Below are 18427 nucleotides of genomic sequence, written 5' to 3'. Positions count from 1 at the left end.
GAAGTGTGTTTGACAGATTCTTAGTGAGACAAGCAAGTAGTGAGCCACAACCAGATCCTAGTAGTGCTCCTGCAAAACGTAGGAGAGGGATTACCCCATAGAAGTCATCACCGCCTGATGTTATAATGGAAGGGGCCTCCCCTTCCAACTACTAACACCTCTCCTCCTCTCTCCCCTCCTCACCGTCTTCCATACACCAACAAGAGTCATCAATAAATTTAAGCAATAACCTGAATTCGGTATAAAATTTACTTTGAAGTTAATATTTTTTGGAGTGTGGAATGGATTAATTCAATTTACATTATTTCTTATGGAAAATTCGCTTCAGTTTACAAATTTTTGGGTTATGAACCATCTTTGGGAACGGATTAAATTCGTAAGCTCAGGTACCACAGTAACTCCAGATGGAGGCAAAAACTCCAAAACTCATGTCACACACAGTCACATGTAAACAAGACACAGCACCGCCTTGTTGGCCAGCCGGGGAAGCGCGCACAGAAATCAAAAACAATTTCGTGGCCTAAACACCCCTAATCTGGTTAAAATTACTGTACTACAGAAAACTAACAAGTAAACAGAACTCCCCAATTGAAAAACGAGCATGACGTCACACTTTCAGCGCTGTTTGTCTGCGCAGCTTCCCCCTCCCTGAGAGGGGGAAGGGGAAGCCCCTCGACCCATCGCACCGGCTATCCACCTGTCAGTTTGAGGGTGGATGTCAAAACACGCGTAAAAACCAGCTAACTTGGGGAAGGGAGGGTTACTGAGAAGCCTTCGGGTCTCACCCAGAAAATGGTGGGGAGTTTTGGGGGAACTCCCCAAAACTCCCCACCATTTTGGGAGCCGAAGGGGCCCAAGAGCTATCTACCCAAAGCCAAGGACAAAAGAGGGACAAACCTGGAAGGCAGAAACCATGTACCTAAAACCCGAAAGCAAGACAACAGGCAACACCGAGAGGACCCCGCAGACAACCCGGGAGACCAAAACCCCTGAACAGGGGACAAGGGAACCCCGGGCAACTCAAAGCATGTCCAGGGGCCACAGAGGCCACGGCATGCAGGCAATTGCTGAGAGCCACAACCAGACACAAGAAGATGCACCCCCGGCCAAAAATACCAAGCAACAACAACCCCATGGACCTCCTCCAGAAAAACAGCCAACCCAACCTCACCAGAAAAAGAAGAATGGCTGCAACAAACAAACCTAACACCAGAACCCAAAGGACTAGAAACCTCTGAGAAACAATCCGGAACCAAAGGGGCCACAACCAACCGGGGGGAAGAGATAAGAGAGCATTATGTCCAAAGAACAGGACAGCTCAGGCGGTGCAAGAGCAGGCCGGAGGTGAAACAATGCCCTAGACAGCTTGTGGAATGGTGCAGAAGGAACATCAAAACTGAAAGCAAGCCGTAGCAGCTCTGCCAGCACCACTTGATACGAGATGACAGAATGCGGCATACGAAGACGATCCTGAAACAGCCACTAGAGAAAGGACAAGACCACCTCAACAAAAAGCGAATTATACCTACGAAGAGACAAAAAAAGAAAAAGGAAGGATCGCCAGGAAGCCCCATACAGCCACCGAGATGAAGCACGCAGGTGGGACACCATCAACGAAGCCACCTGATCTCCACCGAGCTTCCCCCGTCCCAACGAAAATGAACAGATGGTGATAGACTTGAGTCAAAAGTAAAGTACCAGACGCAAAGACTCGAGAAGACCAAACCAGCCCCGTAACAACCCCTGGGTATGGACACCGAGCAAGCAGTGCCTGAAACCAAGGTTGTCAGGGAACCAGATGGAATGTCCATCAGGGCACCAGGCACCAAACCCAGCGAGCTGGGAAAGAACCAACCAGGGCGAGCAGACACGCCCCGTCCTTGAGGATCCCCACCCCCTGGGACCCTTGAAGGACCAACAAGACCGACAACGGATGACAACGAGAAGAAACCGCTTGCAGAAACAGCCCAATAGCAGACCCCGCAAACAGCAAGGACAAAATGGTGATGAAAACCGAAGAGCCAGAGGCCCAGGCAGAGGCCAATAAGGAAGCGAGCACCATGAGGCAACACGCGAGACGTGAAGCGAAAACAGTGACACCGCATCCTGCAGGAATGGTGCAACCAGCTCCAGCAGGGCAGAACGACGTACATGACGCTGAGTAATGTATGTGGAAAACTACTTAGGATATGTACTGCACTAAAATAAAAATTCCCGTATGGAAAACTAACTCAAAGAAAAGTTCATAGCCAGGGCTGTAATTCCAAGCTCCCCCTGTCCCAATGAAAATTAACTGCAGGGGGCAGGAGTGGTTGAATGGAAATTGACATCCACCTGCAGACATTGCCTACCCGGCAGTCGGTAGTGTGATACAAGAAGAGGAAAGAACTCTGCGCTATAACTAAACACTGGTCAGTTCAAAATCAGGGAACTGAACATGTACATAGTCCGGCCTAGCATTATCATTAGTATAGCCAATATGCACATACTAATATACACAAGAATGTGTAGCATAGAGGTAGGAAATATGTAAATATGCAATGAAATGACTGTAAATATGGTCAAGACACCGGTAGCTAGGGACAAGAGAGTATAATCAATATGATGAACTAACACGACTTAATTAGCAATTGCTAATGTAATGTACAAGCTCAACTATATATACAGAGAGATTCCAATATATATATATAAGGATGTAGCCAGGCATTGAATGACAGTCAATGAATGAGTGCCCAGAGTCAAAAAAAGATTCAGTTGCTGAAAAAGTAAATCAAAAGTTACTAAAATTTTGGGCTATGCCCACAGTGTAATGAACAACAATATATATGGACATATTAATTAAGGCAACGTTAACACTATCGGTAACTTTGGACAGGACTTGCGTCCACTACAAAAAATATTTGTATAAAATTCATTTTTTATCCAATCAACCTCGGGATAGTATCAAAATAAGCGCCTTTAAATTGCGCACAATTTGATACGGAGCACCACTTGGTTCCCGAACTTTAGTTATCCGAAACTTCCTGTTTCCCGATTGGTGTTGGGGCGTCACGCTACACGAACTAAGTTCGGGTAGGAAGTAGTCCGCCAAGCTTCATGCCGGCCGGGGTTGGGGTTACCCTACACGAACCAAGTTCGGGTGAAGAAGCGGTCAGCCAAGCGTTGTGCCGGCCCGTGGTGGTGGGTGGGTGGATGGGTGGGTGATGGTTTAGTTTGCTCACTGACCGTGTCGGGCGCCGCCTGCTACCCTGTGACGTCACAGACTCACGGCCTATTGTTCCCATTGTTTGAATTTGTCACGAGACTGGAGTGTTCATTCCGTGACTTTGTTTTACATATCAGCACAATCAAGGAACATCCGTACACCATGTCGACTCCAAATGCACGCATTGTGTCAGTGAAAGCATCTACAAGCGGGTTACGTAAAAGAAAGAGGTCAGTGATGACATTTGAGAAGAAAGTTGAAATAATTAAGAAAGTGGAGAGCGGTGTCCCGAGAAGTGTCGTGTGTGCTGAATATGGCATTAGTAAAAGTACTGTTTTTAATCTTCTTAAGGCTAAACCTATCATTTTTTACTATTTCTCTAGAAGTGAAAGTGATAAAGCAATACGAAATAGAAAGGTAGTAAGTAAAGCAAAGGTGGAGAGTGTTGATAACGCAGTGCGGGAGTGGTACAAACAGAGACGTGAAGTGACGAAGAATCCAGTGGCAGGCTGGCTGCTCGTGGAAAAGGCGCGTGAATTTCTCCAAGCAATGAAAATTACTCAAAAGTGTGTATACAGTGATGGATGGCTCAGAAGTTTTAAAACCCGTCATGGCATTAGGTTCATTAAAGTGCACGGTGAAAGACAATCTGCTGATATTGTTGTTGCTGATGAGTATGTAAGTAAATTTGCGGAGATGGTACAGGAACAAAATTTATCTCCAGAGCAAATTTATAATGCTGATGAGACAGGTTTATACCGGCGTATGCTTCCCATAGAAACGATGGCTCATAGTGGTGAGGACGATCCTTCAGGTGGTTATAAACAGAACAAACAGAGAATTTTCTGGGGGGAGCCCCGTCGGCTCCCCGGAGCTATCCCAGGCTGATATGCTAATGTCAGACTTTGGCATCAGTCATGTGTATGGAGTTCTTAGGCCTACCGGGGACCACGGCCAGAACCGGGCCCCCTCAGAGAGGCAAGGGGAGCAATGGCCTATAGAAGCCCCCGTGTAGTTGGAAGCATTCTATGTCTGCCATCGACCGGAATAGGCACCCAGAAAGGTAAGCGCCCCAAAACAAACCCCTGTTCTGGTTAAAATTGCTACCTAAAACCGAACTAGTGGATAGAACTCCCCAACCGAAAACAAGCAAACTAGTGTGACGTCACACACTGCCGCGCCGCTGTCTGCGCAGCTCCCCCCTCCCCAGGAGGGGGAAGGGGGAGTCCCAGACCCCCCGCGCCGGCTACCCACACCTCGGTTCTTGAGGCTGATGCTATAGGCGATGGTCGTGTGCTCTGGCTCCGGTGTCGCTACTGCACTGTGCTTTGTGTGTGGTGTTAGATTTGTGGGTGCGAGAGCCAGGAGTTATCTTCAGTACTCGGGCTGCATGCGCCTAGGGCTGTCTTCCCTAGGGGCCCTGTAAGTACTGCCCTTGGGGCTTGGGGCCACCTTCCACAGGCTCCTCGGGGTCTGCCTCTGCTGGTCCGTTTTACCTTTCGGTTTTTCGGCCGCCTGTTGGGCTCTTGGGTGTTCTGTTCTCCCTTGTTACCGGCAGGTAAGGGACAGTTTGCACTGGTAGGGGCGCAGGGTGCTGCTCAGCTTGTATTTCCCGACATCGCGGCCGGCTCTGTTCCTTGGGGTTCGCTGTCCTCTTGCGGGGTTTTGTTTTTCTTTTTGTTTTTGCCTGGTGGGGGGTTCTGTCATTTTATTCAGTTTGTTTTTGCCCTTCCACTGTTCTCCTCGGTGGCGCCCCCTGCTAGGTCCCCGTGAGTGTACACGTCCCTGGGGTTCAGCTTTAGAAGTTTGCTTGGTAGTTTTGGGCGCCGGTTTGCGGCACCCTGCCTGGGACTACCTGAGCGCGAGTCCTCTTAAAGTCAACGCTCAGGACCCTGGGAATCCCCTAGGGGGCGCGTGGGTCCGATGGATGTGACCCCGGAGTCCCCACTCGCTGTGTGCGAGTTTGAGGGTTGCTCGGTCCCCTTGTCTCAGGGTGACCCTCATTGTTTTTGCCTCTGCCACGCTGCCTGTTGGGTCGGTGATACTTTCGACCCTGAGTCCTGTGAGTGTTGCTGCTTGCTTGTGACTCAATTTACCCAATCCTCTGATGAGTCTATTCGGGTACAGGCGGCACGTGCGTTGCAGTCTAGGTTTCGTCTGTTGCAACGCGCTCGGTTGGTTGCTTCCCCGGATGCCCCGGGGCTGCCCCGCTTTGCTTTTCGAGACCCGGACTTGGGGGTGGGGGTCGCTTCGATCCTGGTTCAGTCCGCACCTCCTCGTCCTTCCCCTTCTGTTCGTTCTGGTCCCCCGCCCCTGCTTCCGGCCCCGAAGCGTCTGAGGGTTTCGGGGTTACTTGATCTCGAGACTCGGGCAGCTTCTGGGGTTGCCCCTTCCGGGGGGGCGGCAAAGGCATTCGAGTCTTGTCTCCCGGCCGAAGCTTCAGGGTCTGACCAGTGGGCCCCCCTTCCTCCAGCTTTTCCGGCTGCTCTGTCCTTGTCTTGTGGGGTTCGGGGCTTGGGGAGAGGACTCGGCCTCGGGTCCTGTGGTGACGGACCTCGAGGCTGGGGAGGGGCTGACTTGGGGGCCTTGGGCCCCGCTGGACCCCGCCTGGGTTTTTCTTCCCACTGAGCGGGGCTTATTGTTACAAGGAGTGGGGTTTTCTTTCCCCCCCTCTGCGTACGAGTTGGATTTGGTATCGGCCCCTTCCCGGGTACGGTTCCGTGTTCCCCCGGGTACGTCGGTTCCGTCCTTCCGGAGGTTTTCGGCTTATCGCATCCAACCTGGTGTGGTGCGAGCGGCCTTTGCAGCTTACCTCCTGCGTGACCCGGATTATGCCTCTGAAATGGATCCGTCCACGTTCAGGTTTGGGACTTCGTTCCCTTTCTGGCTCCGTTACGAGGTTCCGGAGTCGTCCTGGCTAGCAGACTGCCCCTTGTTTGGTCTGAATTCCTGGCATTCCTTCTGTCGTTCCCGCACGCTGGAGTGGCGGGAAGCTTCCACGGTGCTTCAGGTTTTCCTGGGGGGTGATCTTGAGTACCTGAATGAGTGCTTGTTTGCCCCTGCCCTTCCCCGCGATGTGGGCGTTATTCAGCTCCATGTGCAGGTTCCCTCCCTTTCGGCGGCGCTCGTGGCGGAGGACTTGTGCGCTCGGGGCCTTTTGTGTTCGGCCTTGCGGTTCTTTTCCCTCCTGGAGCTGTCTTCGGATTGGCTCGTGGAGGATGTGGGGACGCTTGGGTCCGTCCCGGGGTCCGGCACCTTGTCCTCGGCTGCGCGTTCGTCGGCTGCCTTGTTGAAGCTGTTCACGCCGATTTTGCGGGATGCGGTTTCCCTGTTCTATGCTTCCCGTCTCGCATGTCGGCAGGCGGTGCTGGGTTCCTCCGTGGAATCTGCTTGGGCTCTGGCTCTTAGGCGTTCTTCACCTTTTTGTCCTCTCCTGTTTGGGGAGTCAGCCGTGGCGCAGTTTATTCAGGCTGCGTCGGCGGCTTGTCGTCCGATGTCGGATGTTGGTTTTCCGGGGGTCCCGGGGTGGGTCTTCCCGGAAAGGTCGTGCCAGGGCTCGGGGTTCCTCTCGTCGTGGTAGGCCTCTGGTGTCAGGTTTGGGGTTGGCTCCTCCTGCAGACCCTCCCTCGTCTGGTCGGCGCAGTGTTCGTGCTGTGCGGGGTTCTGGGTCTCGTAAGGGTCGCCGGCCCTTTCGCGGTTTGCCCCTTTGACGGGGCGATGGGGGGGCGGCTTGCGCTGTTCGCTCGCGCCTGGTCCCACGATTCGTGGGCCTTTCGGGTCGTGTCTCGCGGCCTGCGGTGGCGTTGGGTGGCCCCTCCCCCCTTTGGGGGGTCGGGGCTGGCAGGGCAGGCTTCTTCCCCTGCGCTCTGTCGAGTCGTCTTGGAGTGGGTACGCTTGGGCGTCGTCGAAACGACGTCGTCCCTCAGATGGGTTTCCCATCTGTTTCCGGTTCCGAAACGGGACTGCACGGACCTGCGGTTCTTTCTGGACTTGTCCCGTCTGAACCCCTGGGTTCATTGCCCCTCCTTTCGGATGACTACGCTGTCTCAGGTTCGGCTCCGGGAGCTTGGATGGTGTCCCTGGACCTCCGGGACGCTTATTGGCATGTCCCGATTCATCCGCGGTTCAGGGACTGGCTCGGTTTTGTAGTGGGGCGTCTGAGTTACCGCTTTCGTTGTCTCCCGTTCGGGTTGAACCTGGCACCTCGCGTGTTCACACGCCTTACACGGGTTGTGGTGGCTCGTTTGCGTCTCCTAGGTGTTCGGGTGTTGGCCTACCTCGACGACTGGCTGGTTTGGGCTCCCAGCCAGTCAGCTTGCTTGCTAGCCAGAGATTTGGTTCTTTCCCAGCTCGCCGGGTTCGGGTTCTTGGTGAACTGGAGGAAGTCCCATCTGGTTCCCTCTCAGGTTCGGACTTGGCTGGGTCTCGTGTGGGACTCTCGAACCGCCTCCTTGTCTCTCCCTCCGGAGTCTCTCCTGCGGCTGCGGTCCCGCCTTCGTCTGTTTCTGGAGGGCCCTCGGGTCACCCGGCGGTTGCTCGAGGGGCTGTGCGGGAGCCTGAACTTCGCGATGGTGGTCTACCCGCCGGGTCGGGTTTGGCTTCGACGGCTGTTCTGGTTCCTTCGGGGTTCCCCCTTCCGCCTCTCTCGCGATCGCAGAGTTCGACCCCCGGGGGACTTGCGTCGGTTGCTGCGTCACCGGCTTCCTCTTCGGGTTTTTCGGGGTTCAGTGCCTTGGCGCCTACCCGAGCCCTCGCTCGATGTGTACACGGATGCGTCGTCTCTCGGCTGGGGTTTTGTGACCAGTGCTCACCAGGCCGGCCAGGGGCGTTGGGATCCGTCCTTCCGTCGAGCTCACAGTACGGTGCAGGAGTTCGCGGCGGTGTGGTTTGCTCTGGGGAGGATTCGGGTGGCCCGCGGATCGACGATTCGGCTCCATTCGGACTGCTCTCCGGTGGTTCATTGCCTGAACCGCGGGGGTTCGATGCGGTCCTTGTCTCTTTGGGGTTGGTCGCTTCGGGTGACTCGTCTGCTGAGTTCTCGGGGTTTGGCTCTCCTGGCGGTTCACGTACGGGGCGTGTCCAACGTCTTGGCCGACGCCCTGTCTTGCTTCGTTCCCCTCTCCACGGAGTGGACGGTCGACGACGAGTCCTTCCGTTGGCTTTGCCAGACGTTCGGGCGCCCCGAGGTGGACCTCTTCGCGTCTGCGTGGTCGCGGCGTCTTCCCGTTTATGCGGCGCCCTTCCCCGATTGCGAGGCCGTCGGGGTCGATGCCTTTCGGCTCGACTGGTCGAGGTGGGGGTTCCTGTACCTCTTTCCCCCGGTTCGGCTGTTGCTCCAGGTCCTGACTCGCTTAGAGACTTACCGGGGGAGAGTTGTCCTTCTGGCCCCTTGGTGGCCGGCCCAGCCTTGGTTTCAGGCGCTGGTTGCTCGGTGTCCGAACCCGAGGGTTTTCCCGCGGCTCCGCCTCTTTCAGCAGATCGGGCCGGTACGTCACGTAGCTGGTTCGATCTTCTCCTCGAGTCTTCGCGTATGGATTTTTTGACTCGAGTCTATCATCATCTCTATGGTGATCAGGTGGCCTCCTTGTTGGTGTCCCACCTGAGGGCTTCTTCTCGGCGGCAGTATGAAGTTTCCTGGCGGTCCTTCCGTTTCTTTTTGCGTCTTCGTCGTGTTAGCTCCATGTCTGTTCGGGTGGTCTTGTCCTTCCTCTCGTGGTTGTTTCAGGACCGTCATCTTATGCCTAACACTGTCGCTTCGTATCGTGCGGCGCTGGCGGAGCCGCTTCAGCTTGCTTTCGGTATCGATGTTACGTCTGCGCCGTTTCGCAAGCTGTCTCGTGCATTGTTTCACCTCCGGCCTGCTCATGCGTCGCCTGAGCCATCCTGGTCTTTGGACAGAGTGCTCGCTTTCCTTTCATCTCCTCGTTTCGTTGTGGCCCCTTCGGTCCAGGATTGTTTTTCCAAGGCACTTTTCTTGTTGGCTTTGGCCTCTGGGGGTCGGGTAGGGGAGCTTCATGCTCTCCTCCGGCGCAGGGGTTTCTGCTCTTTTGGTCGTGGTGATAGTTTTGTTCGTTTGCAGCCGTCTCCTTCTTTTCTGGCGAAGAATGAGACTGCTGCGTTCCGGAGGGGTCCATGGGTGGTTGATGCTTGGTTGGTCAGGCCGGGGGTGCATCATGTTTTGTGTCCGGTTGTGGCGCTTCGCCGTTATTTGCGCGCCACAGCTTCTGTGTCCAGGGACGCGCTGTGGGTTGATCCGGTTTCCCTTCTTCCCTGTTCGCGGGTTCGGGTCTCTCAGGTCGTCCGCAGGGTTATTAGGTCCAGCCAGCCTGCGGTCTATCCCCGTGCCCATGACGTTCGTAAGTTCGCGGCTCTTGCTGCCGTCTTTGGGAATATGTCTTGGTCTGATATTCGGGCGCGGGGATTTTGGCGGTCGAACAGGGTCCTGGCTGCTCGTTACCTTGTGAATGTCCCTGGGCCTCGTCGGGCCTGTGTTGCTTTGGGTCGGCGGTTGCAGCCAGTTGTCTCGGCTTCGAGTTGAGGGGTAGGCGACGACCGCCTCCCGGGTAAGTCCCTCTTTTTCTGTCTGTGGGTAGTTAGCTCCGGGGAGCCGACGGGGCTCCCCCCAGAAAACCAGCGTTGAATGTAATGAAACGCCATTTTCTGGGTGAGTCCCGGAGGCTCCCCGGCATCCCTCCCTCCCTCCGGTCGGCGGTTTTTCGCGTTTTTGACATCCAGCCTCAAGAACTGAGGTGTGGGTAGCCGGCGCGGGGGGTCTGGGGCTCCCCCTTCCCCCTCCCAGGGAGGGGGGAGCTGCGCAGACAGCGGCGCGGCAGTGTGTGACGTCACACTAGTTTGCTTGTTTTCGGTTGGGGAGTTCTATCCACTAGTTCGGTTTTAGGTAGCAATTTTAACCAGAATAGGGGTTTGTTTTGGGGCGCTTACCTTTCTGGGTGCCTGTTCCGGTCGATGGCAGACATAGAATGCTTCCAACTACACGGGGGCTTCTATAGGCCATTGCTCCCCTTGCCTCTCTGAGGGGGCCCGGTTCTGGCCGTGGTCCCCGGTAGGCCTAAGAACTCCATACACATGACTGATGCCAAAGTCTGACATTAGCATATCAGCCTGGGATAGCTCCGGGGAGCCTCCGGGACTCACCCAGAAAATGGCGTTTCATTACATTCAACGCTGGGTTTTTTTCGTTGTAAATACATATAACTTAACCAAATATTCTTTATCCACAGGATAACAACCCAGAGGAATGTTCAGTGTGTTTTAACAATTATGATGACACACTGCTACGGCCTCGCACTCTGCCTTGTGGCCACACATTCTGCTCCCAGTGTATTGACAATGCTATGAAGAATGGTCAGCTGAGCTGCCCCAGCTGCCGTGCCCAGCACACTGCCACAGCTGCTACTCAGTTCCTAATCAATTATGGTATGGAGGCCTTTATCAGAAAACTAAAAGGTATGGAAGTTGTGCCAGTGACAACGGTACCCACAAAACCCAATAAAGCTCCGACCAGAGGCATCAGTAAGAAGTTACGTTCCCTGGTGGAGGAGCAGAAGAGCAGCATCAGCAGCCTCATTACCAGCTGTAAAGAGGTACTGTCCCAGCTGGGTGAGTACCGGGGGCAGCTGGGGGACTGGAAGACTCAACACCTCCAGCTCCAGGACAGACTCTATGCTCTGGTAGAGCAGAACAAGTCAGCAATGAAGCTCTTGGAACTGGAGGATACCAGTGTGGTGGATATGACAACACAAGGAGAGGAAGGGAAGACTCAGCTGCAGGCCATGTTGGGGAGCCTCGACACAGTCATCACAGCACAGGAGGTTGGCACAACCATAGACACAGCTGATGAGTGCAGCATGAAGGTAGAAGATTGGCTCCAGAAGTGCCAGGAACTCTTCCCAGATGTCAACACTGTCCACACCTCAGTGAAGGTATGCTGCTGAAGGTCACATTGTTCTCACCCAACTGAGTGTAGTATTGCCTCTATATAAACACTTTTGATATGGAGACACATCAAGATGAGAGTAAACTTTATATATATAGGATGATATGGAGACACATCAAGATGAGAGTAAACTTTATATATATAGGATGATATGGAGACACATCAAGATGAGAGTAAACTTTATATATATAGGATGATATGGAGACACATCAAGATGAGAGTAAACTTTATATATATAGGATGATATGGAGACACATCAAGATGAGAGTAAACTTTATATATATAGGATGATATGGAGACACATCAAGATGAGAGTAAACTTTATATATATAGGATGATATGGAGACACATCAAGATGAGAGTAAACTTTATATATATAGGATGATATGGAGACACATCAAGATGAGAGTAAACTTTATATATATAGGATGATATGGAGACACATCAAGATGAGAGTAAACTTTATATATATAGGATGATATGGAGACACATCAAGATGAGAGTAAACTTTATATATATAGGATGATATGGAGACACATCAAGATGAGAGTAAACTTTATATATATAGGATGATATGGAGACACATCAAGATGAGAGTAAACTTTATATATATAGGATGATATGGAGACACATCAAGATGAGAGTAAACTTTATATGTATAGGATGATATGGAGACACATCAAGATGAGAGTAAACTTTATATATATAAGAAACTTTTTGTTTTAAAGCCTGAAACATTTTTATTAATAAAGTCAACTGTCATCTTGGTGTTTCTCTACATTGTGGTCAGCACTCAGTGTTCACTACACTGTGGTCAGCACTCAGTGTACACTACACTGTGGTCAGCACTCAGTGTTCACTACACTGTGGTCAGCACTCAGTGTACACTACACTGTGGTCAGCACTCAGTGTACACTACACGGTGGTCAGCACTCAGTGTACACTACACTGTGGTCAGCACTCAGTGTACACTACACGGTGGTCAGCACTCAGTGTACACTACACTGTGGTCAGCACTCAGTGTACACTACACTGTGGTCAGCACTCAGTGTACACTACACGGTGGTCAGCACTCAGTGTACACTACACTGTGGTCAGCACTCAGTGTACACTACACTGTGGTTAGCACTCAGTGTACACTACACTGTGGTCAGCACTCAGTGTACACTACACTGTGGTCAACACTCAGTGTTCACTACACTGTGGTCAGCACTCAGTGTTCACTACACTGTGGTCAGCACTCAGTGTACACTACACTGTGGTCAGCACTCAGTGTACACTACACTGTGGTCAGCACTCAGTGTACACTACACTGTGGTCAACACTCAGTGTACACTACACTGTGGTCAGCACTCAGTGTTCACTACACTGTGGTCAGCACTCAGTGTACACTACACTGTGGTCAGCACTCAGTGTACACTACACTGTGGTCAGCACTCAGTGTACACTACACTGTGGTCAGCACTCAGTGTTCACTACACTGTGGTCAGCACTCAGTGTACACTACACAGTGGTCAGCACTCAGTGTACACTACACAGTGGTCAGCACTCAGTGTACACTACACAGTGGTCAGCACTCAGTGTACACTACACAGTGGTCAGCACTCAGTGTACACTACACTGTGGTCAGCACTCAGTGTACACTACACTGTGGTCAGCACTCAGTGTACACTACACTGTGGTCAGCACTCAGTGTACACTACACTGTGGTCAGCACTCAGTGTACACTACACTGTGGTCAGCACTCAGTGTTCACTACACTGTGGTCAGCACTCAGTGTACACTACACTGTGGTCAGCACTCAGTGTACACTACACTGTGGTCAGCACTCAGTGTACACTACACTGTGGTCAGCACTCAGTGTACACTACACTGTGGTCAGCACTCAGTGTACACTACACTGTGGTCAGCACTCAGTGTACACTACGCTGTGGTCAGCACTCAGTGTACACTACACTGTGGTCAGCACTCAGTGTACACTACGCTGTGGTCAGCACTCAGTGTACACTACACTGTGGTCAGCACTCAGTGTACACTACACTGTGGTCAGCACTCAGTGTACACTACACTGTGGTCAGCACTCAGTGTACACTACACTGTGGTCAGCACTCAGTGTACACTACACTGTGGTCAGCACTCAGTGTACACTACACTGTGGTCAGCACTCAGTGTACACTACACTGTATTCACCTAGTTTTGCTTGCGAGGGTTGAGCTCTGCTCTTTCGGCCCGCCTCTCAACTGTCAATCACTCAACTGTTACTAACTACTAATTTTTTTCTTGGGGAGCCCCTATGGCCCTGGAGCTATCCAGGCTGACATGAATATCCTTAACTTTGGCATCAGTCGATGTGGGTGGAGTTCTAGGCCTACCGTGACCACGAGCCAGAACCTGGCTCCCTCAGAGAGGCACGAGGAGCAATGGCCTATAGAAATGCACATATAGTTTTGGAGCATTCTATATCTGCCATCAACCGGGACAGGCACCCAGAAAGGTAAGCACCCCAAAACAAACCCCTGTTCTGGTTAAAATGGCAAAAATAGACAAACGAGTGGACAGAACTCCCCAAATGAAAACTAGCAAGCGAGCATGACGTCACACAAGCTGTGCAGCTCCCCCCCTCCCCGGGAGGGGGAGGGGGAAGGGGAAGCCCCAGACCCTTGTGCCAGCGATCCACACCACAGTTCTTCGGCTGGTGTGATGCATCGCAGTCGTGTGGCTCCAGCTCCTGACTCTTGTGTTGTGTTGTGCTATGCTTTGGTTCAGTGCTGCTCTTACGGTGGCATGCGAGCTGGAAGTATTATTCCAAGGTGCTCGTGCTGCATGCGCTTAGGGTTCCCTTCCCTAAGTGCCCTGTAAGTACCGCCCTTGGAGCTTGGGGTTATCATCCAGAAGTCACCTTGGGTCTACCTCTGTTGGTCTTTTGCTGCTCAGCGATTGACCGCCCCGAGTGTTTGGGGGGGTAGGTTTCCTGCCCTTGTTTACCTTGGGGTAAGTGGTAGCATTTGCAGTTGTTGGGGTGCAGGGTACTGCGCAGCTAGTTTTTGCCTATAACAACAGCCGGCTCTGTTCCTTTTGGGTACGTTGCCATCTTGCAAGGATTTTTTTTATTTTTTTTTTTGATTGGTGGGGGGAGGGGGTCTGCCTCAGTGTTACTTTCCCCTGTTTTACTAGGGGTTGCTTTTGTTTGGTGGTACCCCCTGCTTTGCCCTCGTGAGTGGACATGTCCCGAGGGTTCAGCTTTAGCAGTGTTGTTTGGTAGCTTTGGCGCCGGTTAGCAGTACACTGCCCGGGATTACCCTTAACAGACCCAGTCTAGTGGCCCTGGGAAACCCCGCGGGGGCACTCGGGTCCGATGGATGTGACCCCTGAGTCTCCTCTCACTTTGTGCGAGTTTGAGGGTTGCTCTGTCCCTTTGTCTCAGGGCGACGCTTATTGTTTTTGCCTCCGTCATGCTGCCTGTTGGGTCGGTGACACATTCGACTCGGAGTCCTTCGAGATTTGTTGCTTGTTTGTGACTCAGTTCACCCAATCTACAGATAACATTGTTCAGGTGCAGGCGGCTCGCACGTTGCAGGATAGGTTTAGGTTGTTGCAACGTGTTCGGTTGGTTGCTTCCCCGGATGCCCTGAGGCTACCCCGATTTGCTTAAAGGGACCCAGACTTTGGGGTGTTGGTCACTTCGGCCTTGGTTCAGTCCGTGCCCCCTTGTTCTTTCCCTGCTGTGGTTCATTCAGTTCCTTCCCCCCCCCCCAACCCCTCCCTCCCCCCCCTTCCGGCTCATAAGTGTCTGAGGGCTTCGGGGTCGGGGCAGGGTTTAGTGGTTTCTGAGACACAGGCGGTTTCGGGGGTTGCCCCTTCTGGGGTGGCGATGGAGGTATTTGAGTCTGTTCCTCCAGCCATAGCTCCAGGGTCTGACCATTGGGCCCATTCTCTTTCTGACAGAATCCATTCTGGCTGCCCCGGCTTTTTCTTGTGATTCCGGGGCTATGGAGGACGACTCGCTCCCGGGGCCTGACGTGGAGGCTCCCGGGGTTGGGGAGGAGCTGGCTTGGGGGCCTTGGGCCCCATTGGACCCTTGGAGGGTTGGAACACCCTCCGAGCGAGGCTTACGGTTACAAGGAGTGGGGTTTTCCTTTCCCCCCTCTGTGTACGAGTTGGATTTGGGTTCGGCTCCTCCCCGTGTTAGGTTCGATGTCCCTGCGGGTCCTTCGGTTCCATCCTACCAGAGGTTTTCGACTTCCTGCATCTCACCTGCTGATGTGCGGGCGGCCATTGCAGCTTACCTCCTGCACGACCCGGAGTATGCCTCCATAATGGATCCATCTTCTTTCAGGTTTGGGGCCCTTGTCTCTGTACCGGGTTTGTTATGAGGTTCAGGGTTCATCTTGGCTTGCGGACTGGCCTTTGTTCTCGCTGGATGCTTGGGAAGCCTTCTGTCGTACTCACACACTTCAGTGGCGCGAGGCGTTGACTGTGGTCCAGGTTTACCTGGGGGGACACTTTGAGCACCTTAATGAGTGCCTTTTTGCTCCGGCCCTTCTGCTGGATGTTGGCATGGTTCAGCTTCACGTGCAGGTTCCTTCCCTGTTGGCTGCGCTTGTGGCTGAGGACTTGCGCACACGTGGCCTGTTGACTGCGCTTGTGGCTGAGGACTTAAGTGCACACGTGGCCTGTTGGCTTCGGTCCTGCATTTCTTTTCCCTCCTGGAGCTGTCATCGGATTGGCTTGAGGAGGATGTGGAGGCGCTTGGAGCCGTTCCTTGGGTCTGATGTCTTGGTCTCGGCTGCTCGTGCGTCGTCTGCACTTTTCAAGTTGTTTGCGACAATCCTGCGGGATGCACTGTCGCGGTTTTTTGCTGCACGTCTCTCGTGTCGACAGGTGGTTCTCACTTCCTCCTTGGAATCCGCTTGGGCCCTGACTTTTAGACTGTCTTTGCCCTTTTTGCCTTTTGGTGTTGCGGCCTCTGCGGTCGAATAGTATATGCAGGCAGCTTCTTCCAGCTGCCGCCCAATGTCTGACTTGTTCGTTTTCCAGGGTTCCCGGGTGGGTTCTTCCCGGATGGGTCGTGCCAGGGCTCATGGTTCTGCTCGTCGGGTAGGGCACAGGTGCCAGTTTCAGAGCCGGTGCCACCTTCGGTCCCGGCTGCACCTGGTTGTCGCGGTGATCGCTCTGTGCGCAGGTCGGATTCTCATAAGGGGCATCGACCATTTTGCAGTTCTTCTCGCAGCCTACAGTGGCGTTGGGTGGCTCCTCCTCCTCAGGGAGGGTTCGGAGCTGGCAGGGCAGGTCTCTTCTCCTGTGCTTTTTCAGGTCGTCTTGGAGTGGGTGAGCTTGGGCGTGGTCGAAATGACGACATCTCTCAGGTGGGTTTCCCGCTGTTTCTGGTTCCGAAATGGGATTGTGCGGACCTGCGGTTCATTCTGGACTTGTTAAGTCTGAACCCCTGGGTTTCCAGCCCCTTTTGGATGCCCACTCTGTCCCAGGTCCGGCTGCTGTTGGAGCCGGGCGCTTGGATGGTGTTCCTGGACCTCAAGGATGCGTATTGGCATGTTCCGAGTCATCCGGGGTTCAGGGACTAGCTCGGTTTTGTTGTGGGGCGTCGGAGTTATTGCTTTCGTTGTCTCCCGTTCGAGTTGAACCTGGCATCTCACATGTTCACACGCTTTACCCGGGTCGTGGTGGCCTGTCTGCATCCGTTAGGTATTCGGGTGTTGGCTTACCTTGATGACTGGCTGGTTTAGGCTCCCAGTTGGTCCGTGTGTCTGCTCGCCAGGAATTTAGTGCTTTTCCAGCTAGCCGGGTTCGGGTTCCTGGTGAACAGGCGGAAGTCCAATCTGGTTCCCAATCTGGAGTCTCTCCTACCGCTGCAGTCCCGCGTGTGTTTGTTTATGGTGGGTTCACGGGTCTCCCGGAGGTTGCTTCAGGGTTTGTGTGGGAGTCTGAACTTTGCGATGATGGTCTACTCACTGGTCGGGTTTGGCTTCGTCGGCTGTTCTGGTTCCTTCGGGGACGTCCCTTTCGCCTCTCATGTGATCGCTGGGTTCGACTCCCAGAGGGTCTTATGTCAGCTGCTGCGTTGCCAGCTTCCTCTTCAGGTTTTTCCGGGTTCAGTGCCTTGGTGCCTACCCGAGCCCTCGCTCAATGTGTTCATGGAAGCGTTATCTCTTGGCTGGGGCTTTGTGACAAGTGCTCACCAGGCCGGCAAGGGGCGGTGGGGTCCATCCTTCCATCGGGCCCACAGCACTGTGCGGGTGTTCACTGCGATGTGGTTCGCGCTTTGGAGGGTTCGGGTCGCCTGCGGATCAACGATCCGGCTCCATTCGGACTGCTCCCTGGTGGTTCATTGCCTGAACTGAGGGGGTTCGATGCAGTCCATGGCTCTTTGGGGCTGGTCGCTTCGGGTGACTCGTCTGCTGAGTTCTCGGAGTTTGGCTCTTCTGGGGGTGTCCAATGTCCTGGCGGACAGTCTGTCCTGGTTCGTTCCCCTGTCCATGGAATAGACGGGCGATGCCGACTCATTTAGTTGGCTCTGCCAGAAGTTCAAGCGCCCGTTCAGGTGGACCTCATCGGGTCGGCGTGGTCGAGGCATCTTCCGGTATATATGGCGCCCTTCCTCAATCATGAGGCTGTCGGAACCGACGCCTTCCACCAGGAGTGGTCGAGGTGGTGGTTCCTGTACCTCTTTGCCCCGGTTCAGCTGTTGCTCGAAGTTCTGGTTCGCTTGGAGCCTTGCCAGGGATGAGTAGTCCTCTTGGCCCCGTGGTGGCCGGCCCAGCCGTAGTTTCAGGCACTGCTTGCCCGGTGTCCGAACCCGGAGGTTTTCGGCGGCTCCGCCTCATCCAATAGATCGGTTTGGTCCATTATGAGACTGGTTCACTCTTCTCCTAGAGTCTTTGCATTTGTTGTTGTTTTTGACTCGGGATTTATCACCCTATGTATGGTGATCAAGTGGCTTCTTTGATGGTTTCCCTCCTAAGGGCTTCATCTCGGAGGCAGTATGAAGTTTCCTGGCGATCCTTCCGATTCTTTTTGACTCTTCGTCTCTGTACTTTCCTTTTTGTTTGGGTGGTGGTGTCCTTTCTCTCGTGGTTGTTCCAGGACCGATCTCATATGCCGAATACTGTCGCCTCGTATCGTGTGGCGTTGGCGGAGCCGCTGCAGCTTGCTTTCGGTACTGATGTAACTTCTGCACAGTTCCGCAAGCTGTCTCGCATGTTGTTTCACCTCCAGCCTGCTCATGTGCAGCCTGAGCGGTCCTGGTC

The 18427-nt window shown here is 53.5% G+C and overlaps 1 protein-coding gene across 1 annotated transcript in view; it reads left to right on the top strand.

Moving 5' to 3' along the window:
* Nucleotides 1-18427, top strand: part of LOC123753735 (tripartite motif-containing protein 59-like) — a 213190-nt gene that overhangs the window by 107778 nt on the left and 86985 nt on the right. Inside the window, exon 3 of the mRNA XM_069324572.1 lies at nucleotides 10447-11148. Coding sequence (XP_069180673.1) covers nucleotides 10447-11148 — 702 coding nt within the window. The remainder of the gene's footprint in view (nucleotides 1-10446; nucleotides 11149-18427) is intronic.

This window comes from Procambarus clarkii, chromosome 14 (genome assembly GCF_040958095.1).
Source record: "Procambarus clarkii isolate CNS0578487 chromosome 14, FALCON_Pclarkii_2.0, whole genome shotgun sequence".
NCBI lineage: Eukaryota > Metazoa > Arthropoda > Malacostraca > Decapoda > Cambaridae > Procambarus > Procambarus clarkii.
Note: the sequence above shows the minus strand (reverse complement) of the source record. Positions and strands in the feature narration are given on the sequence as shown.